General features: G+C 41.4%; 1 protein-coding gene and 1 long non-coding RNA gene across 2 annotated transcripts; both read right to left on the minus strand.

Annotated features, from left to right (window-relative positions):
• Window positions 1-1,251: 1,251 nt before the first annotated feature.
• Window positions 1,252-11,989, minus strand: LOC134205084 (small glutamine-rich tetratricopeptide repeat-containing protein beta). Its single transcript, XM_062679993.1, has 4 exons — window positions 11,839-11,989; window positions 11,388-11,757; window positions 1,869-2,303; window positions 1,252-1,799 (listed from the first exon to the last, which is right to left on the minus strand). Exons 2-4 carry the CDS (start codon window positions 11,714-11,716, stop codon window positions 1,580-1,582), a joined length of 984 nt encoding a protein of 327 aa, XP_062535977.1. The 5' UTR covers window positions 11,717-11,757; window positions 11,839-11,989; the 3' UTR covers window positions 1,252-1,579.
• Window positions 11,990-20,234: 8,245 nt separating this feature from the next.
• On the minus strand, window positions 20,235-21,498 carry LOC134206019 (uncharacterized). Its single transcript, XR_009978237.1, has 3 exons — window positions 21,385-21,498; window positions 20,586-21,052; window positions 20,235-20,510 (listed from the first exon to the last, which is right to left on the minus strand). It is a non-coding gene; the product is annotated as an uncharacterized LOC134206019 (long non-coding RNA).
• Between the last annotated feature and the right edge of the window lie 2,526 nt (window positions 21,499-24,024).

The raw sequence follows: 24,024 nt of genomic DNA on the forward strand, positions 1-24,024 counted from the left end.
TGTGACATGGTTAGTAACTATCGTAACGGTGGTTTAATATATTGTACTCGTAATTTCCAGAGACCTCGATATTAATTAATCCAGAACTAACTAAATCATTCATTGATCTGAGCGAAACTCAATAGCGTTCAATAATAACATATATTTCGCCTTATGGATGCCTAATTTGGTAAAACTAAACTGCCGTTCTACGCATAATTGTCCCATGTTACCTTTAATGAAAAAATCTAAACCCGAGTGAATTTGTCCCACTAATTTCAGAATCGGTTGGATCTCGAAATTTAACAAATATTTTTGGGATGTTATGTGCGTAGGCAACACTTTTCCAGGACATAAAACGAATCACAACTTATTTAAACGGTTTTCATTCTCATTATCATCAAACAACAACTGCATTTTTTCAGTGGGACAAATTGACTCGAGTTTGCGTTTTTTCATCAAAGGTAACATGGGACAATTATGCGTAGAACGGCAGTAAACTTGTTCAATACCTTAAAAATGAGCGAGATTTGTATGGTAGTAAATTTCAGAATTTGCACACATACGCACACATACATGCATACAAGTGATCTATTAGTGTCTCAAAACATGCTCACATTTGCTATCTAGCTTCCACTGAAGAAATTTTTGAAATCCCTTTCAATTTTTACGTTTATTGCTTTTCTGAGAAGATTTTTTTGTACATGCTTCTATATGTTCCTAAATAAAAATCATTTGTTTCTTTGAAACAAATCAGAAAAATAGGCATAATTCCATGTCATATTATTTGTTATAATTATATTTTCAATGTCAAAGTGTATTTGTTTAAAATATCATACATTTTATTTAATAATTCACGAGATTTCTTGATAGATCAATACGTAACACACCTGCGTAACGCATACAAAGTGAAATTATAGACACTTCCGAAGGAAGGGTCAAAAAGATATGTGAACCTTGTCATCAAGACACTGTTTATCGTGTCATACAAGCTTGTACCTATGTAGTATTAATAAGCTATAAGAGCTGAACAATGATGCCACTTAGTGGAAACACCGACGCAAAAGTGTTTGGTCAGCAATATGTACGTAGCTAATAATCTAATGATATTTTACTTTCTTTCGATTTCCCCGTTCAAAAATGAAATAGGAAAACAAGTTTGCATAAGCTTTCAATTCATAAAACGGTGAATGGTCCTAAACTTTTGATTTGTTACATCACGTAATTTGTGAAGCAATACGAATACGGTAGTGTGGGTAATAAAAAAAATCATTCATGGATTAAATGTATTATATTTTCTAGTTCAAGTTAAAACAAGGTATTGTCGCTGTGGTAAACTAGGTAAACAAATATTGTAAGAATAAAACAAAAACGGAATTTAACCGATGTGCAGTCGAATGTATCAAAAGTACCAATGTTCAATAAATGTCTAGTAGATTGGCTCCTACAACACATAAAACACACTCAGGAAATGTAGTGCCTAATTGCAAAAGAATTTGTTTTATTTGGAAGAGGGTTAGCTCTAGCTATCATCTTCTCGTTTTTTCTGCTATATTTACCATGCAATCGTCTATTCATATCGAAAAGAACAAATATCAATTTAGGAATCGGCCGGTGGTGGTTGCTGTTGGTCGTTGTTTCCCTCACCACCGTTCTGATTGGCACCAGGATTACTGCCGGGTGGAGCAACTCCAGTCTGTTCCATCTGTCGGAGCACATTGGCGAAGACATCTGGATTTTGGTTACTCATCTGGACCGCCAACTGACGCCCTGTTTCCATAAGTGCATCCATATTGTTCATGCCACTGAGCTGACCGAGCCTGTTTACAAAAAGGGAATATTTTTATTACTAAAGATGATCAAACGTTAGAAAGGATTTAAAATCTTACATGCTTTGAATTGATGGATCGCTCATCATTCTGGTGGCCATGTTGACCAGAGCTGGATTGTTCAGAGCAGCAGCAAAATCGATTCCACCCATTCCGGCGGGTCCCATATTTGGCAATCCTCCGACACCGGCAGCACCATTAGCCGGTGCCGAGCGAGCTTCATCCAATCGCTGCTGCGTGACGCTCATGTTGTTCTTGTAATCCTGGTTTTCCGGTTCGATCCGGAGTGCATTCTGGTAAGCATTCAGTGCCTGCTCGTGCTTATTCATCTTCGAGTAGGCCAGACCAAGGCGACCGTATGCTTTGCTGTAATTTGGATCGTACCGCAGGGACATGCGACAATCATCCGAAGCGGCTTGGTAGTTTCCCAAACGACTATATGCTGCGGCTCGGTTGCAGTAAAACACGGGGTTGGTAGCATCTAGGCTGATGGCTCTGGAGAAAGAAGAATTGATTGGTATGCGTCAGTTTGGCAAACTAAATTTTCGAAGATTAGATAAAAGATCGACGTATTTCAAAGGATTGTTCTTATGCAGAAAAGTCAGGTGCAACCCAAGCAACTGATTCAATGTGAATTGTTAGAGTTGTGCTGAAGTGCCCCAAATGTAATTTGATACACAGATGAGTACGTTTTTCCTATACTTCAGTGCCGTCAGCACTCGTGACCTTGGCATGGAAGTCTCTCGTGATAGACAAATTAAGAATCGAATAGACCACATTTGCATCAGCCGAAAATGGAGATGTAGCCAGCCTGATGTCTTGAACATGCGAAACATCGGATACAAATACGTATTGTTGGTTTTAACGGCAGGAGAAGAGACTCGGATTGAACAACAGGCCGCAACTAGAAGATTCAGCTGTGCAGTGATTGAAGAACTTGGAACTCTTCGGATGTTCCGGAAGATGACAGCGTAGAAGAGCAGTTTTTTTTTAATTGAGAGGGTACCATTATCACAAGATCGCATTTGCTCCTGGGATTTGCGGACGATATCGATATTATCGGGATTGATCGACGTGCCGTGGAAGAGGCTTTTGTGCCTTTCAAGAGAGAGACGTACCTGAAGGAATAAAATAGACCCCATTTTGCGGTCCTTAGCCTCTTACCCAGCAACTCCTATCCGGGATACGAGCAACTTTAGGAAAGATCGGTTAACCATCCCCGGTGGTCGTATGCTGACAGAGAAGGGGGGGATTGCTCCTCTCCAGAGGTGCCTATACACCCGGTTCTTTTTTTACACGGGTGGATTTTAGTTGATTACGACCTTTAGCGTTGATGAAACTATGAGTTAACCCCATGAAAAAATTCACAAAAAATCAAAGAAAATTCAGGTGGTATTTAAAAAGCTGTGAAAAATCAGGTTACCCGGGAAATTAAAGAATACCGTGTAAAAAAAATATTGGGTGTACCCCCGCCTCTGAGCAATCGGTGAAAATTGTTCTATCGGGGGTACCAGTGGTTAACATCGGAATCGGAGCTAGCCACTGATCACAACCGAGGTGAAAATGTTTTCTTCGCAAGGTCATCGGTCTGGAGGAAAGTGCGTTAGATTTGCTTCAGTTCATAAAGGGGTCGGTTAAACTTGCGGATCTACAAAAGGTAAAAGCAATCTTTAATATCATAGTGAAATGGCGATACTACGAACAAAGGCCTACCGATGCTGCTCAATGTCACCGTTGCCAACGATTCGGCCACGGCATGAGGAATTGCAATCTTGTTCCACTTTGCGTTAAATGTGGTGAGAAGCATCCGTCCGTCGAATGCAAACTATCCAAAAAAGCAGAGCTAACAAACTACGACAGAAACAAGACACGAGGATCAATAAAGTGTGCAAACTGTAGTGGGCAGCACATCGCCGACTATCGTGGCTGTCCCAGCCGCAAAAACTATATTGAAAAATTAGCAACGCATCGGAACGGCGGTACCCCGCATCTCTTCCACCTCCGCCACGACCCTCTCAAGGTGGTCTCTCCAGTTCCACAGCCGCGCCATCGTCCGGCTCCTATGCACAAGTCCTACAGCAGGGTGGTAATAACAACCTCTTCTCGGTATCGGAATTTCTTGCTATAGCGAGGGAGACATTTGATTCCTACAACTACACCGCGTAAACGTTGCAGTAGTAACTGAGACATGGCTGCAGCTAAAACACGCTTTCTTCCATCCTGATTTCTGCTGCGTTCGTTCCGACCGTAATTCCAACGATGCCGAAAGAGGGGGAGGCGTTTCGATAAACACAACGAACGGTATTGTACAGGGTGTTCAATAAGTTCGAATACACTTTCAAAAAATGTTTAAAAATTGTAATTAAATTATTTCTTTTCCCGGTTACATTTCATTGAAAGTATTGTTTATAAGGTTTATAAGGAACGTTTGTAACATTTCTTCAGGAATGACCTTTATTTTGTACTTCTTCACGAGCTTCAAACGTTTGTGAAATCCATCCCAAGCGGCACGCAAGGTCTGCATGGGCATTTCGTTCCAGATTGAGAATTACGTCTTGAACTGGTCCAAGTTACTGACCTTGTATTCGTACAGCTTTAACATAATAAAGGACCAAACAAGAAAGTTAAGAGGGTTCAAATCCGGGAAGCTGGGAGGTCGCAAAGTTTTGTCCAAAAAGTCGATGAAATTGTCCCCATATAAGGCTTAAATCGCATTATTCGTGTATAAAGGGTTATCGTCCTATTGGAACATGCAGGGCTGATCTCCGTCTTATCACCGGGCCACTGGGGGTATCAATCTTCCCCAAAATCTCAGTTTTGTAGTACATCGCAATGATTTTGACCTTCAAAAAATGCTGTTTACAATGCCCCAATCCATTTTCACCGCGCGTAATAAACAAACAACAAGTGACAGAATGTCAACACTACACACATCCGTTAGCGTATATATACCGCTAACGCTGACACCAATACTTATACAGAATATGTACATTGGGCTTACAAACACAATGATCAAACATTTGTATTCGAACTTATTGAACACCCTGTACACGTTATTGCCGCATACTTCCCGGGGGGCACAACACAATCCATCTGGACTCAATTTCGGCGAGACATCTCCACACTTACTGAGTGGAGGCCCTCCTTAGCCGTGCGGTAGGACGCGCGGCTACGAAGCAAGACCATGCTGAGGGTGGCTGGGTTCGATTCCCGGTGCCGGTCTAGGCAATTTTCGGATTGGAAATTGTCTCGACTTCCCTGGGCATAAACATGCCATCGTGTTAGCTTCATGATATACGAATGCAAAAATGGTAACCTGGCTTAGAAACCTCGCAGTTAATAACTGTGGAAGTGCTTAATGAACACTAAGCTGCGAGGCGGCTCTGTTCCAGTGTTGGGATGTAATGCCAATAAGAAGAAGAAGAAGAAGGTGGACTGAACCATTCTTCGTCGTGGGCGATCTAAACTCACGACACCGTCAATGGAACTGTTCAAAGGCCAACAAAGTTGGCACAATATTGGGTCGTATGAATAAAAAGTAGTAAGTTCAACTTTACTACATTTTCAGTAGTAAACGTCACTTGTGGAACATGTTCGTATGAATAAAAGAGACTTTACTACACCACATATTTCGAACATACTACAAACAACTGATTCGGTATGAATAAAACAAGAGTTTACTACTGAATTCTTATAGTCTGCTCAAGACGTTGCTACTCATGTTTCAAATGCAGATTATTCATCAGAATCGAAGCGAATCGGCTTTGTTCTTGAAAATAGAAGTCCAATTTAGGGAAAACAAACAAAACAGACATGTCTTTTGTTGATTAGCCGCAAAAAATATGAAATCATCATTGTCATCATGGGGTCTATTTTGTTTTGACGTTTCTCCGTGTAGTAAATGGTAGTAAACTGTAGTAAAGGCTAAGTTCGAATGTAGCATATGCCATAAGTTCGAAAATGTTTTTATTCATATCAAACATGTAGTTTTCTCTGTGGACTTTATTTTTGAGTAGATATTACAAGCGCTGAGTTTTACTATTTTTTTATTCATACGACCCATTGTCTCAGGAGGCAGCCAGTCATAATTTTTTATCCATTCTCCTGACACATTCACATTTCATCTTACGGGGCGCGGTCGTCCTTCGACCCTAGATCTTACTTTGACAAACAACCTACTGGACATGACAAAGCCAACCACGCTGAACGAATTGTTATCGGATCACCTCCCGGTCAGGTTTGACGTCAGGCTCACATCCACTGTAGTTCAAATAATGCCGAAGCACAGATGCTACGCGCGTGCTGACTGGCTCCGTTTTCAATACGAAATCAACGTAAAGGCGGACCTACTAAACCCAGCATTAATAAACCTCAACAGTGAAGCCGAAGTTGATGCTGCTATAGACTTTCTAACGACGACTCTTCTGGAGGCAGAATCGATTTAGGTACCGAAAGTTCAGCAACGATCGTGCTCTTCTGCAACAATTCCGGAGAGTACCAGAAGGTTAATCGCATTGCGGAACAAACGGCGACGACAGTGGTACCGGCAAGGAGACCCAATTTACAAGGATATATTGCTGTCTCTAAACCGAAGAATTAGATAAGAATGCGACCAGCTTCAAGCGATTTTGCGATCCAAACATCTAACGACAAACACGTCACTCTCTGGAAAATATCGAAGGCTTTGCGGAAATCGACTAAGTACAGTCCACCCTTACGACAAGGAAATAACATTATTGCTTCCTCATTGGAGAAAGCTCAACTGCTAGCTTTGAGTTTTTCACAGTCCCACACCAACCAAATGGCAGACGGTCCCGAAACCGTGGCAACGGTAAACGACTTAGTTACAAACATCGACCAATTCTTCCTCACAGAGAAACCTTCTTGGATGATTTGTCCGAAGGAGGTAGCTCAGCTTATTCGGTGACTCAAATCCAAAAAATCAACAGGACTAGACACGCTCCGGAACTGTGTATTAAAGAAACTACCTCGAAAGGCGCACATTTTCCTTCCAAAAATATTTTCCGCTTGCATCCGTCTTGGATACTTCCCGACCAATTGGAAACATGCCATAGTAACAGCCATTCCGAAACCAAACAAAGACTTTACTGAAGCGTCCAACTACAGACCTATAAGTCTTTTGCCTACCTTTAGCAAACTGCTTGGACGACTAATACTGAAGCGCATCGAACAGCAATTGGAAAATACACGGCTTATTCCTGATGAACAATTTGGATTCAGAAAAGGACACTCAACCAACCATCAGCTCGTTCATCTTGTGAAGGAAGTACGTAGCAATTTTGCGCTGGGTCGATCTTCAGGTATGGTGCTTCTTGATGCTGAGAAAGCCTACGATTCCGTGTGGCAAGATGCAATTCTGCATAAGATGTTGCTTGGGAACTTTCCTTTATATATTCTTAAAATTATTCGCTCTTTCCTAACAAACCGTACCTACCATGTAACTGTCAATGCACAAAATTCATATTGACACTATATTTCTTTTGGCGTTCCGCAAGGTGCTGTCTTAAGCCCTACTCTCTACAACATCTTCACCGCGGACCTGGGGATGCTTGACGGAGTTGAATATTTTCTTTTCGCCGATGATACCGGTTTTATTGTGTCAGCAGCCCAAAATGCCATTGAAAATTACCAAAGAAGGTGGAAGATAAAGATTAACGCGGGAAAAATACAGGCCACATTTTTTACTCGGAGGGGGCAGCAGGGACTATGTCCAAGGGCTTGACGATCCCTCCCCAGGCCATCTGCGAGTTGTGGCGCCTGCCTAGGATGTGGTGGGGTTTGACAGTGGGCCCTGTTAAACCTCTATAAAAAGCTGCATGTATCCGCAAGTAGGCTCCGCCAAAGCGACCGTGTGCCGCTCAAAGCGCACAAGCCCAAGTCCTGGTGTTAGGTGGGACGTTAAACAGCCCTGACACGACGGCCCTCCGACGAGACAGGAGATTTGCGCAGGCCCAATAAGCCGCCTTTAAAAACAACCATTAGGAACGACATAGAAGATAATACGACTCGATACAATCGGCAACGACCTAGGCGACGAATAAAGGATCACGATTGGAAGCTTGGAACATGGAACTGCAAGTCGCTAGGCTTCGCAGGTTGCGACAGGATAATCTACGATGAATTACATCCCCGCAACTTCGATGTCGTAGCGCTGCAGGAAATCTGCTGGACAGGACAGAAAGTGTGGAAAAGCGGGCATCGAGCGGCTACCTTCTACCAAAGCTGTGGCACCACCAACGAGCTGAGAACCGGCTTCATAGTGCTAAGAAAGATGCGCCAACGCGTGATTGGGTGGCAGCCAATCAACGCAAGGATGTGCAAGCTGAGGATAAAAGGCCGTTTCTTCAACTATAGCATCATCAACGTGCACTGCCCACACGAAGGGAGATCCGACGACGAGAAAGAAGCGTTCTATGCGCAGCTGGAGCAGACATACGATGGATGCCCACTGCGGGACGTCAAAATCGTCATCGGTGACATGAACGCTCAGGTAGGAAGGGAGGAAATGTATAGACCGGTCATCGGACCGGATAGTCTGCATACCGTATCGAACGACAACGGCCAACGATGCATAAACTTTGCAGCCTTCCGCGGAATGGTAGTCCGAAGCACTTTCTTCCCCCGTAAGAATATCCACAAGGCCACATGGAAATCACCTAATCAAGTAACGGAAAACCAAATCGACCACGTTCTAATCGACGGTAAATTCTTCTCCGATATCACGAACGTACGCACTCACCGCAGTGCGAATATTGAATCCGACCACTACCTCGTCGCAATATGTCTGCGCTCAAAACTCTCGACGGTGATCAACACGCGTCGGAGTCGTCCGCCGCGGCTTAACATTGGGCGGCTACAAGACGGTAGACTAGCCCAAGACTACGCGCAGCAGCTGGAAGTGGCACTCCCAACGGAAGAGCAGCTAGGCGCAGCATCTCTTGAAGATGGCTGGAGAGATATTCGATCCGCCATTGGAAGCACCGCAACCGCTGCACTAGGCGGAACAGACAAAACTCGATTTTCCGGAGGAAAAAGCGCCAGCAGGAAGATCGAGACCGTGAAGAGACGGAGAAACTGTACCGCGCTAATAACGCACGAAAGTTCTATGAGAAGTTGAACCGTTCACGTAAGGGCCACGTGCCACAGCCCGATATGTGTAAGGACATAAACGGGAACCTTCTTACGAACGAGCGTGAGGTGATCCAAAGGTGGCGGCAGCACTACGAAGAGCACCTGAATGGCGATATGGCAGACAACGGTGGCGGTATGGTAATGAACCTAGGAGCACGCGCGCAGGACATGCGACTTCCGGCTCCGAATCTCCAGGAAATCCAGGAGGAGATCGGCCGGCTGAAAAACAACAAAGCCCCTGGAGTTGACCAACTACCAGGAGAGCTGTTTAAACACGGTGGTGAAGCACTGGCTAGAGCGCTGCACTGGGTGATTACCAAGGTTTGGGAGGATGAGGTTCTGCCGCAGGAGTGGATCGAAGGTGTCGTGTGTCCCATCTACAAAAAGGGCGATAAGCTGAATTGTAGCAACTACCGCGCAATCACATTGCTGAACGCCGCCTACAAGGTACTCTCCCAAATTTTATGCCGTCGACTAACACCAATTGCAAGAGAGTTCGAGGGGCAGTACCAGGCGGGATTTATGGGTGAACGCTCTACCACAGACCAGGTGTTCGCCATACGTTAGGTATTACAGAAATGCCGCGAATACAACGTGCCCACACATCATCTATTTATCGACTTCAAAGCCGCATATGATACAATCGATCGGGACCAGCTATGGCGACTAATGCACGAAAACGGATTTCCGAATAAACTGATACGGTTGATCAAGGCGACGATGGATCGGGTGATGTGCGTAGTTCGAGTTTCAGGGGCATTCTCGAGTCCCTTCGAAACCCGTAGAGGGTTACGGCAAGGTGATGGTCTTTCGTGTCTGCTATTCAACATCGCTTTGGAGGGAGTAATACGAAGGGCAGGGATTGACACGAGTGGTACGATTTTCACGAAGTCCGACCAGTTATTTGGTTTTGCCGACGACATTGATATCATGGCACGTAACTTTGAGAGGATGGAGGAAGCCTACATCAGACTGAAAAGCGAAGCTAAACGGATTGGACTAGTCATCAACACGTCGAAGACGAAGTACATGATAGGAAGAGGCTCAAGAGAGGTCAATGTAAGCCACCCACCACGAGTTTCTATCGGTGGTGACGAAATCGAGGTGGTTGAAGAATTCGTGTACTTGGGCTCACTGGTGACCGCTGATAACGATACCAGCAGAGAAATTCGGAGACGCATAGTGGCTGGAAATCGTACGTACTTTGGACTCCGCAAGACGCTCCGATCGAATAGAGTTCGCCGCCGTACCAAACTGACTATCTACAAAACGCTTATAAGACCGGTAGTTCTCTACGGACACGAGACCTGGACGATGCTCGTGGAGGACCAACGCGCACTGGGAGTTTTCGAAAGGAAAGTATTGCGTACCATCTATGGTGGGTTGCAGATGGCGGACGGTACGTGGAGGAGGCGAATGAACCACGAGTTGCATCAGCTGTTGGGAGAACCATCCATCGTTCACACCGCGAAAATCGGAAGACTGCGGTGGGCCGGGCACGTAGCCAGAATGTCGGACAGTAATCCGGTGAAAATGGTTCTCGACAACGATCCGACGGGAACAAGAAGGCGAGGTGCACACCGGGCAAGGTGGATCGATCAGGTGGAGGACGACTTGCGGACCCTCCGCAGACTGCGTGGTTGGCGAAGTGCAGCCATGAACCGAGCTGAATGAAGAAGTCTTTTATGTGCAGCACAGGCCACTCCGGCCTTAGTCTGATGATAAATAAATAAATAAATAAATAAAATGTGAAGAGATGGAGTTAAGCGTAAGGTGCTGCGGACAATACTCGGCGGTAAACAGGAGAACGGTATCTGGCGGCGTCGCATGAATCACGAATTGTACCAGGTGTATAAAGGGCTGGATATTATTAAGCTTATACAACACGGCAGACTACGGATGGGCTGGTCACGTTGTTTGTATGCCGGAAGAACGTCAAGCGAAGATAATATTTAGTAGAGAACCCGGAAGAGGCCGCAGGCTTCGTGGAAGGCCGCGTACACGATGGCTTTTTGCAGTTGAAAAGGACCTGAGGGCGCTCAATGTTCAGGGCGACTGGAAGCGATTGGCCCAGGATCGAGTCCAGTGGAGAAGGATACTCCATTCGGCGTAGGTTCATCGAAGAGCTGTAGCCCATCGAGTATCAAGTAAGATGGAGTTAAATCCATAATAAAGACCAAAGTGAATTGCGTCAAAGAAAAGATCATCCTTAGCGATCTCTTATGGTTACGTGTTTTCTAGGAAAATATTCCAGTTTTCTTAGATTAGAAAACTCTATTGTAAAGGGAAAAAAAATCACCCTACAATCTTGTCTCCCAACAATTCTCAGAAAAAAAATCTGTGCGAGTGTCTTCAACACCTGTGCTCTTGTATGTGAATAAAATTATATACAGCTGTGTAATTAAATTTACAAACGTAGAAACTTACTTGCTATACGTGTTCAGTGCTTCTTGGTACTTCTCCTCCTTCATCAACCTGTTTCCATCGTTTTTGAGATTTTCTGCTTCCTGTTTCCGTTCCGGTGAGACATTCGTGAACGCACCCCGATACACCTCGAACAGGTCGATGTGGTTCAGCGGGTTTTCCTGAACGTTGTCGCCTTCCGCTTCCTGTCCGATCTCGTAAACATTCTCCAGACATTGTATGGCCACCTCTAAGCTCTCCCGGGAATCGGAACTAAAATTTGGCTGCTCCAGCTGCCCGTTCAGGAAGCGTAAGAACGACCGCACGAAGAATTTTGCCTCGATATCACTCATTGCGTAGGCCGATTTTGATTTTTCGCTCACTGGCTGCAAAACTATAACCGGATGGTTACAAGTATATCCGGATCCTAAACAAAACACGATGACACGAAGGAATATATCAGAAAAATATTTACCTGAGGCCAAGTCAAATACCGACTATCGAGAACTTTTCAATCGCGAACTTCAGGTGGTAATCGGACAATTTGACAAAGCTAAAACAATCTTGTCAGTGTGCATTGCACGAAAGGCGTTAGCATACGTTCTCTGACAGTTAGATAGATGCTTCTAATCTGAGACGAGACCTGCAAAGACGGCTTTCTTTTTCCTTGTTTTGACACTTGTTCTTCTTTTCATCACAGTTGATCATCAATTCTCAACTGTTTCCTTGAGTGTTTTACCTAAATCCCGGATAGAATCTTCTGAGCACAATAAACGTGTTTGCAATTTACGAATTTGTAAACTTATTTTTATAAAGATTTTCCTGTCGGAACTAAAACATGTATTTAGAACTGTTCAATAATAATCTGTCCGGCTATTGTAGAATACTTTTCAAAGTGAAAAAGTACTCGTAAAATAAAATCATTCGGAATGCTTTTCGAGGGATACCAATACTTTCACACAAAAAGGTGCTGGTTGCATCTGACAATTCGTGACAGCGCTTGCTGGTTGCAGATGAAGTTACATTTTTTCCTCTTTGCAAGTCCCGTCCCAGCTTCTAATTTATCCGAAAGATTTTTTTTTAAATTGTAATCAGAACATTTTTAAAGAAATTTCTGGTATTCAAAATTATTCTAATCATTACTATACCATAAGATATACATATAAAAAAAGATATTCAAACAGTTTTCCCAGATTTACTAATTATTGTGGGATAAAAGGACAAATAAGATGTCAAAATGCGTAATAAAACGTCAATATGCAAGGCCCTGGATGAGACAGTCAAGATGACAGCTGTATCAGATGATTCATTCTGACGTCATTTTGACATTTCGTTTTATGGCTGAACTTTATTGCAAGTTTTATGGAAAGTTGCTTACAAGTTCAATCCAAAATGCAAAAATAGCCCTGTCCAATTGAGCTTTCCCGTCAAAAAGTTTTATTCGCTCAATCGATTCTTTTTCGCGTTTGCGTAACATATAGCCGTATGTAAAGTAAATGGGCGCACTCCGGCGGAATTCAACGGAGGCTTATCGAGATGATCACGATCTGAACTTGGATAATAAATAAATTATTCTTCATAATAGGTAAAAGTCGTAAAAGTCTGTTCTTGATATCTCTTAAGAAACACATTTATTGATTTATTGCTATTTTTAGTGAACGTCTCATTAACCATTTGCACCATATACCGTGCATGTAGAAAATAATGATATATATTATTAAGATTTCTAATACTTTTTTGCCACAGCAGGCGCTTTATGATAATATGTATAGGGCACTGCACAAGCTGCTTTGTCTCTTTCTCACTGCAAAGAAATTAGAAAACAACAAGGCCAGTAAATATCAAAATTTATGAAGAAGGAAAGAGAAAGGGATGTTTCCATGCAGTGCCCTATACGAAAAAACTTATACATCGCATTAGTCACATACATTCCAAAACTTCTTATACTTTTCATTAACTTATGGCTCAAATTATTGCGCATAAGCCCCAAAATTGTATTGTAGATCCAGTTAAAACCGAACTGAGCTCTCGCGACAATCGCATTTTCTCCCATTTCCGAATGTCGCGACTGCATCGCGAGTGGTGCGCATGATGGCGCACGACTATGGCATAGATGCGCACCACTCGCGATGCAGTTGCGACATACGGAAATGGGAGAAAATGCGATTGTCGCGAGAGCTCAGTTCGGTTTTCAACTGGATCTACAATATTCCCACCTTTGCATGGGTTTCCGCGCCGAGCACTCAGCGCCAGACTCGGCGACAAGGAGATAGTGGTCAAGTTGGTACTCCTGATTTTTTGATTTGGTTGTGTGAGTGTACCGGTGTCAAAAATAGAGCTTTCAGCTGAAAATTTATTTGTCAAATGCCCATTTTGACAGCAACATAGATGTATGAGTGAATAAAATGTTCAAATGCTCTATCGCGTAAGCAGTCGCTGAAGACAAGTGTCAATGGTTTCAGTGACGAAACGAAAAGTTTCAATGCAAAAAGCAATACCGTCATCCAGTCATTGATGCGAAAGACAGCCACGTGCTCGTACCACCCCCAGTAACAAAACCACCCACCGAGAAGAAAAAGCAGTCTCCAGCTGGATGCACTCTAACTTTCACCTACACGTAAAAAAAATTAATGTTGTTTATTATTAATATTTCTAATACTTTTTTGCCAAAGCAGGCGCTTAATGACATGTATAAGAAAAAACTTATACATCACATTAGTCACGTACATTCGGAAACTTATACTTTTCATTAACTTATGAATGTTATTAGCTTTTTGATATGGGATCATTCATTAGGTGGCATAATGAAGAGTATAAGTATTTTCGAATGGTTTTTTGCCATAACATATAAGGTTATTTTTTTACGTGTACTCAGTGACTGAGTAAAATTGTATTGCCATCTCTTTTCTTCCCACGGAAATTTTACTCATTTTCCGTCAAAAGCAGGATTACTCATAGTTTTGAGTTGTCCTGCTTTTAAGTAGCCTCACACCTCGGGAATTTGGTCCGCGGATTTTTTCCCCATGTATTTTTGCATATGCGATGTTTTCGGAATTTGGGCACGGAAAATAAAAATCCCGGCCCCTTTAAAATACACGGGGACCAAATTCCGGCGGAAAATTTTCCCGAGGTGTGAGGCAGCCTTAAGGCAGCCTTTTGACGGAAATTGAGTAAAATTTCCGTGGGATAGAAAGAGAGAGCAATTCAATTTTACTCAGTCACTGAGTACACTGAAAACAGGATTCTGGTAAAAATTACCATATTGATAGTTCAATTTAAATGCACAGCACCAATTGATTTGTGCAGACTACATACCGCGTTCATTTCAAACATAATCTGTAGTAAATTTTACCATGGCAACAAATGTACAAACAAATGTCAAAATTACCATGAAACATGGTTATTTAAACTGAATTAAAAGGTTAAAAAAATAACAATTTGTTGCATTTAAAATAATAATTGTGCGGTAAATTCAACTGCACTACGCAGTAGTTTTTTGTAATGGAAATTTTTCGTTTGTCTCTATTTTTGGTATTATATTGTGCTTCCAGTTGAAAACCGAAGTGAGCTCTCGCGACGATTGAGTTTTTCCTTATTTCCTGATGTCGCAACTGCATCGCGACTAGTGCGCATCTATGCCACCACCGTGCGCCATGATGCGCACTAGTCGCGACGTAGTTGCGACAAAAGGAAACGGGAGAAAACTCGATTGTCGCGAGAGCTCACTTCGGTTTTCAACTGGAAGTACAATAAATATACACAATGATTAAATTAAAAATAATGTTTTATTTTTTCTTTACGAATTGCAATTATTACATAACGAGATTAATTAATAGTAGAAATGGTAAGGTTTTCTACGTGATACTTTAGTAAAATCGTAAAATACCTGACGTTGCCATTCACATTGTAATATTTGACCACTTGGCCAACCACGGTAAACCTGGTGTTCGCTATGTTGGTTGTTTTAACGCAGGTGCGTTTTATGAAACTGGGTCCCAATTTTCCGTTTGCGTTCCATCCGAGATTGTTGTTCAAAAAGTCAAAGTAACTTGTGTAGTCAGAATATGAGAAGGTGTTTACGAGAGATATTGTTTGGATGCAAACACGGGGGAATTACCGATCCTCGGATCTCGTTGCTACAAAATTCCTTCACGGCTGCATCGTCAATGGTCGCTGAGATGGTCACAAAATCCATCATTACGCCATGTTCTATAGAAAAGTACATATGAATTTAATACAATTCAATGCAACAACAAAAATCATACAGGTAAAAATATAATAAATTTCCCAGAGCTCCGGTTTTTTGTCACGGGCTGAAAAAAAAACAAAGTTTGAGGATAAATTTTGTCTGAAACATGGCTATACAAACCATCAATTTGCTGTGCATCCATTACTACAACTTGATTGCCTTTTGGTGCACACATTTTATCATTATATGATATAAATAATTAAAGAACTAAAATTTGCTAGCACAGAGTGAATAAAATTGCGTGCTTTTGAAAAAAAATATCAAGTTAACAGGAGTAGCAGTTTTTTCACTATGGGCATAGTAAAATATGTCATGACAACATAGTGAATTTAACAACAATGTTGTTATTGATAAGATCTATCAATTTATTTTAACAATACACAGAAATGTTATTTTTACTACACGATCATGGTTAAAATTACTTCGTTCTTAGTTTCAGTGTAGGTGAAAGTTAGCGTGTGGGGGAATTATTTTTGTTTCAAAACTACATCACCCACCCACTTGGAAGGATGTCTAAAAGAGAACAGGAATCTACCTGGATAAGATGCAAACCACATTAGTCAAGATTCATTTTCGTCTTAGGCTCGTCCAACTCCCTTTTAAGCTTTTTATGTGTGTGTGTTTACCCACACTCTTGTAAATCGAAGCGGTTCTGTCAAAAAATTTCTCATTCAGTCAGTCCGTAGTCCGCGCCCCGCGGCGTCCGTGCATGTTCTTGCATCGCCATTTTATTTAGTTCGTTTTCCGCCGGTGAATGATTTTTTAAAAATTTGGTAAAATTTAATTATGTGCATTGCCGTGTAATTAAGAATAACAGGACATAAACACCCTAGGTAGCTAAAATAGTTTTGGATTGAGGATTTAATGTTAAATGTATATTAAATTATATGAATTTTATTATTTTCCAATGGCGCAGGAAGTATCAAATAACAGAACGAGGATTGACCGATCTGGAACTGGTTCAAACGCAGATATGCTTGCCGAGCGGCGCAAGACGGAGGCAATTGTAGCATTTGCGATGCGGCATTAGAATTGCCGAGCTGCGGAGCCATCTTCGAACCCACGCGAAACCAAACTCATGCCGACGTTAACGTCCACACCAAACCGTATGCTGAGGACTTCTAGGAGAACCATCAGGCCCAACATGCACGTGAACACGGAGAACACATGTTGACTGTGTAGCCACATTTTTTCCGGAGAAAACCAATAATGGATCATGCTAGAGATCATTACAAACTGGGAGAACTGTTTGCCTGTCGACAATGCTCACGAGGGCTCCAGGCACAGCTTGTATTGCGCCATATGGAGAGGCAATGTCAAAATTTGGAGAAGAAGTTCATGTGAACTTCAAGGCTAACACTTCGACCGGCACATTAAAACACACATTCTGTCTGAGAAGAAAGGGAATGCTGTGGGGACTCGGATTCATTCGGGAATCCTGTGGGGATTCCTACGGGAATCCTGTAAAGATTCCTTAGAAAATCTTTTGAGGAATCCTGTGGGGATTCCTTCGTGAATACTTTGGGGATTCCTTCGGGAATACTTTGGGGATTCCTTCGGCAATCCTGTGGGGATTCCTACGGGAATCATGTGGGGAGTCCTACGAAAACCCTGTAGAGATTTCTGCGGGGTGATACTGCGGGGATTCCAACTAAAGTCCTGTGTGAAAAGCTCTCGCAATAATGTAAAAAAATATTAATAAAATAGATATTCATAATAAAATTTATAACAAAATGATTAAATAGTTTTCAAAGGAAACAAACCGAAAACAAACAAGAACAAAAAGAAGAAGAATCACTAGGTACCCATGTCTCTACCACATCTAGCAAAAATCTAGAAGAACTGTGGTACCCTTGTCTATTAGATATCTCTACGTTATCTAAGAGAATCGATATGTCAAATCCCTTCCGGTTCAAACGGTCTGCTCGTCTAAAATTTGAGGTAGACACCGGTTTAAACGGTTGTTGCATTTGAGGCGGATTTGAGGTCTGACAGGTTCTAGAAATCGACCAAAAATATCTACACTCAGAAATTAAATAAACCCGTAAAGGCTTTGAAATTAATCTGTTCAGTTATTTTTTACTGTTAAACATTGCATAGTATAAAAAGTATACTATTCAACATCATTATTTATACTAAGCCGAAACAACGCGAAAAAATGTTTGTTAGTATTTTGTCTTCTGTGAAAATTTATATTTCGTTTAATGTTGCCGCGATTTTTTTGCCAGAAAGGCGAAGTGCGGACAACTAGTGCGGTGGCGGACAACTAGCTTGCATTGGGAGATAAGTAGGCCTCTGAACTAGAAGATGTCACTGGAACAAGCAGGAGCTGCCATTTCCGGCTTCATACCAGCAGGGTATGGCATGGAGCAGCGGCCAAATTTGATTACGGTTACAACGCTAATCGGTTCCATAATTCAGAGGACGTACAGTACCGGCGGAATTGTAAGTAATATACAAAATTTGGTTTGGTTAGTGAAACCATTTTGTTGAAATCATATTCATATAATGCAATACAAACTTGAATGAAATTTTGGAAAAAATATTTTCAGGTTAGCGCGCAAAATCAAAATTTAACTTTCCGGCTAACACCAGGAAGGTGTTCATCGAGTTCTCATGCCTGGTGAAATGGACCAACACCGAAAGGCTCGATCCATGGTATTCAAATCGGCCAATGTAATGGTTTTTCTGGACCGTCACTTCTATTCATGGACACGGCCGACATCCGAAAACGAATCCGATTATTTCCCTGGTGAAGCGTAAGGCTTTGTAGTATTTGATGATTGTGCGGCGATGGCAAGATCACCCATCGTCTATAAACGTTTGAACCTGCATTTGTATTACTTCTGTTAATCCCTGCGACCTGAGGTTTTGTTGAAAGACAACTTAGCACAGTGCGGTTGACGCATCATTTTCTAGTTCATCGAATAAATGACAGGTTGCGGCTTCGAAGCTCCAGAGCTCCCGAGCATTCACATCTTATTAATGTATCTGATCGCATGGTTTTAATAAAACTAATAACTTTCACTGTGCGAAATCTTAACTCTCATTTTTATTTTCACTTTTCCAATAAGAAAAACAGAAAAGCAAAAGAACATAACCCAAAAAATATAAACAAATCGAAAGTAAAAACAGTCATAAAGCTTAGTTATACTAGCGAACGATTATCTTCAAGTTATACTATCCCAGTATTGTTGCTTCGAATACGAGTTTGGGGTCAACCAGGCGAATAGCCATTTAGAATGACTATTAAACTATTTGGTATATAAATATTTCTGAGTGTAGGAGACTCATTTTTTTGTCTCAGAGATATCACGGGAGATTTCTAGAAGACGTTTCCAAGCGGGCAATAGCGAAGACATAATTATATCCGGTGGATGCTTCATTTGGTTGTATTTCGCTTTAGTTTCTCTAATATATTTATAAGAGAGCGTGAGAGTAAATCGTCGATTTCCCCTCTTGGGAAAAAATGTTGCATAAAAGGCAGTTGTTTTGAAACCTAAAGCTGTCTTTCTCGTCAATGACTGGATTACGATAATTTGAGCCTTATGAATGTTATTAGCTTTTTGATGTGGGATCCCAAGCAACCGAAAGTTCGGATAAAAATAGCCTCACACCTCGGGAATTTGGTCCGCGGATTAGGGTAACCAACTTGATTTGGACAACTTGATTTGGCGACATTTGTCTGATTTCTGAACTAAAAATATTGCCGCTGCTAATTCCCCTATTGGCTCCAGGAAATCTATTTCACTGGTTTCCCGTGCGAAAAAGCGATATTTACATGAAATTTCGAGGAAATTAGTTTGTTTAAGAAGGCGAGCGTTACAATGCGTTACGCTTAAAAGTATACATCACTGAAAATCTCAGAACGTACACAATAAGTTTTTGTCGAAATTGGGAATTTAAAACGCAGGAATCTTCCCATTGATGCATGCCAATTGAAAGATAAAGCCCCAAACGCAATACAACGGAACGGCGACGGAAACGGCATATTTGACAGAAAATATATGGGCTAACTGTCAAATTTTCCGTTTCCGAAAATGGCGAATTTCACTGATTTATCAATAACCGAAGCTCATTTCGAATTTCTGTTTCATAAATAAGACTTTCATCTTTGAAATAGTGTCATTTCCGCCCATATCGAACCTGTATTTCAATAGATATAAGCATATATTCGGATGCACTTCCTCTAGGGGTCCAAAATAGAACTACCTTAAAGGTAGCCTCACACCTCGGGAATTTGTCCGCGGATTTTTTCCCCACACGCTTAGTTCAGTTCACCCAAATATGGGTGAACAGTACCCATAATCTCAAAAAAGTGCACATACCTATTTATGGGTGAAGTACCATTCACCCATATTTGAGTAGAAGTGGTTCATGGAAATATTGATAATGTTTACCTATTTATGGGTACTTTATTATAGGTAAAATTTACCTTAATATGGGTGATATTTTTTTGTTTTGGTTTCAAAAATCGTATTGGATAAGATTATTAATTAAGCAAAATATTTTATAAGTTAATGAATATAAAGCAAAACGTTTATTGGCTTGCAGACATACATTTTACATTATATACCTAGTTCGATAATTTATTAAACCTTCTCGTTGCCGGCGAGGTTACCGGATGCTAGACTACTGATTTATAATCAACAGCAGGAATTGATGGCAGTGATCGCGGACTAATCGGAACATCCCTCAGCAACAGCTTCACGTCAGTATGGTGGTATAAACATCAATCTCGGGAACACAAGATAGCTGGCCACAGAAGCACTAATAATGTGGTGGAAGTTTAAGGCCATTCCGGAACTTGTGACAGCTTGGCGGATATTAGCTGTGCCGGTCCAACCGATAAATTGCTGCATCGATCCATTAAACAATTGTCCTTCACCACACAAGATCTGAAAACATTGAAAATAACTATTAAATCCTAAAATATTTTGAATCAACTATAAAATTTAAACTAAATAACATACCAATCTTGGCAATCCGGTTTAGCAGCAGTATCGGATGGTAGCAAAATAACATAGTCTTTGGCGAGGTCTTTGGCACAAACATACATAGCAGCATCCTCTTTCTAACTCTCGTCTCACTCTTGAATTACCCTGCCGTCTGGATAATCCTTTCCAGTTAATTCTGTCGGTTCATCTTGTTGCTTTGCTATTATGGTTACTCCCGAGAAGACGATCGGGAACAATAAGACGGAGCAGAATGCATGTTGGAACCAACAGTTTTTGTTGGAGTTGTCCATTGGTCCCAAACTGAGACGGTCGCTGGAGGATTCCGAAGCACTGGTACCACACATGAATGTACAAAACTGCTTGCCGGCTGTGACCAATTCATGGTTCGGGAACTTGTATCCGTTTTTCGTCGCCAGTGAGGAGGTTGATATGGTGCTGCTGATCGGAGCTGGAGAAGCTCGTCGAGAACTGCGAGTTGCAACCTGAAAGTTATCGAAATTCAATATTATAAAAACATAGTACAGTCGCGATTCGCTGGTTGGGCCACGACCTCGGCCCAACTAACGAATTCGGTTTTTTAGTTGGGCCAACTGACAGCCATTTGAACACGTGTATTTCGACTTGAACATCACAAATGATGTCCAGTGACGCCCAATCCAGTTTTCCGTGTTTACATTGAATTTTGACGTACGGTGGCTTTTTAGTTGGGCCATGGCCCAACCAGCGGAGGCCCAACTAAAAAGTGACCCAAGTATTAAGATCCCAACCAGCGAATCCCGACTGTAATGCTAATTAAATACAACAAAATAGTTACCTCACAAAATAGCACTCACATCAACGGATATCGATTTTACGGCGCGCATAAATAATAGAAAAGGGAACTTTAAAAACTACTGCGATGACGGCGACGACCGTGACATGGCCGCCATCAGTTCGGATTTGTTTATGTTAATTTTTTCAACCAAATATGGGTGAATGAGATTACTCAAATATAGGTAAAGTCGATTTCTTCAGAATATCAGTAACTTTCACCGATTTCTTGAGTGAGTTTTACTATTAATATTGGTAGAATTGCATTTACCCATATATGAGTGAATGTAGTACCCATAAATAGGTAAACCAATCTAAGCGTGACGTGTTTTTACATATGCGATGTTTTTGAGATTTGGACACGGAAAATCAAAATCCCGGCCCCATTTAAAGGTAGCCTCACACCTCGGGAATTTGATCCGCGGATTTTTTCCCCATGTATTTTTGCATATGCGATGTTTTCGGGATTTGGGCACGGAAAATCAAAATCCCGGCCCCATTTAAAATGCACGGGGACCAAAATCCGGCGGAAAATTTTCCCGAGGTGTAAGGTAGCCTTAAAAGGCACGGGGACCAAAATCCAGCGGAAAATTTTCCCGAGGTGTAAGGTAGCCTTAAAAGGGGATATTTTGGATTAATCAGCTCGCATTTTAAGTATTTTTTTGTATGGTGGGAGCGCAAAAGCGAACTTTGAAGTTCCGTTAATGTGCTTGGAACTCAATGTGAACCAAAAGTGAACCGATTGGTTCGGATAGGAACAAATTTAAGTACAATCTGAACTTTTGGTTGCTTTGGATCATTAATTAGGTGGCATAATGAAGAGTATTTCGTATTGTATAAGTATTTCGAATGAGTTTTTGCCATAACTTATAAATTTATTTTTTTTACGTGTAGACCTCCGGTATTATGACCGCTTTTAATGTGAACACTTTTAAATTTGAACATCGTTCAAAAACGTCATTTAGCACATGGTTTGGAGAAAAGAAATATGGAACATCGTGGAACGGAACACAGAATCAAAACAAAACAGCAAAGAGATGAGCAAACAGAAACCGGTTCATATGTACAGTATACCTCCTCTGATCCGACAAATGTATGGCTGGACAAAAGATATTTTAGTTAAATACTAGATAATGATTGTTGCTTCGGTTCCCTTTGTTCTACTGTCCGGAACATGTTGGGTACCAAGCTGTCAAATCGTATGGATTTTCCTTCTTTGACATTTAGCTCCCCTATCCTCGCCAGCAAAAGATGTTCCGGACAGCGACGACAGCGACAATCTTTATCTGGTAACTAAAATATCTTTTGACTGGACTATCGAGGTTACTCTCGTTAATCCGACTGTCAAATCCATACAAATGAACCAAAACAAAATCACAGCAAAAATTTGAAAACTGGCAGCATAATGTGTTTAAATGGGTGTTGATACTTTTTAATCCGGAAAATTCCTAGCTAGCAAGATCCGGACTAACGAGTCGCCGGATTAGCGAGGTCCGGATAAGCGGAGGGATACTGTATTTATAAGGATACCCGAAAAGAAAATAACCTTAGATTAAACGGTGTAAAACTGTAGAAAAACAATATAATTTATGGAAGACGATTAAAAATATTTTTATTGTCTCGGTTATTGTATTGTTACGATTTTTTATACTTTTAAACCACACTCAGAAATAGAAGTAAGCCTGGAAAGATTTGAAATTAAACGTTTTTGTTATTTCTGAATATTATACCTGGCTTAGTTTAAAAATGTATACTATCTACATTATAATTTAAACTAAGCCGGTATAACGCGAATATATATTTGGTTTGTATAAATCTGTCTCTAGCAGAATTAGTTATTTTCTTCTCGCGCGTAGTTAATTTAATTCGTATCGAGTCATCGCCATTCCTTTTATTCTTCATCTACAAGTGTTTAAATATATTTTGTAATGAACAGCATCTGAAATTCCTAGACAAAAACTGTAAGATACTGAGTTCAGTTTAAAATATGTTTGTGGATGTTCAATGTAAATTATTTTCCCTTGTAGCAGCAACGGCATCCGGAATAGAAGAATTTTTTGCGCGTCATCAATTCTGGATCAACGGACTCTTTACCGGAGGAGGAGGAAGTTCTGCACATCTTCATCAAAAACTGAGGAATGAATAGGCGTAAAGGCATGAACGAGCAGCCAAACAGAAGAGGGGCAAACATGCCTTGGAACTGCAACGCCAGCGGATTGTGGCGGTCACCCTTGTGCAGCTAGGGGCCCAGGCGGGTGACATCGAAGACCTTGGTAGTAATTTATGCCGTTCCGATGAAACTCTTGCAGGAAACTAGTCGGAAAAATCGTAATGCCGTGACACTTTTGTGGATCAGTTGATGAGAGGAAAAGACGTGTGTCAAATCCCTCACTCGCCGCTGCATATTTTTTGACCGATTTTTGATGCTAAGATCTCGGCTAAGATACAGAACTTTATTCAAAACATAATTGCTCTACTCCATTGATTTGGCCGTACAATTTACGCCCTGTTCCTTACCATCCGTCTGGATGTAGTGTGGTGATGTATTTTTCGGTAATTTATGAATAAATAAAGATGAAAACACTAGATTGTTTTGAATTTGATTGGTACCATTTGAAAATAAAACTAAGAAAATGCATACATA

This window comes from Armigeres subalbatus, chromosome 1 (assembly GCF_024139115.2).
Source record: "Armigeres subalbatus isolate Guangzhou_Male chromosome 1, GZ_Asu_2, whole genome shotgun sequence".
Classification (NCBI taxonomy): Eukaryota; Metazoa; Arthropoda; class Insecta; order Diptera; family Culicidae; genus Armigeres; species Armigeres subalbatus.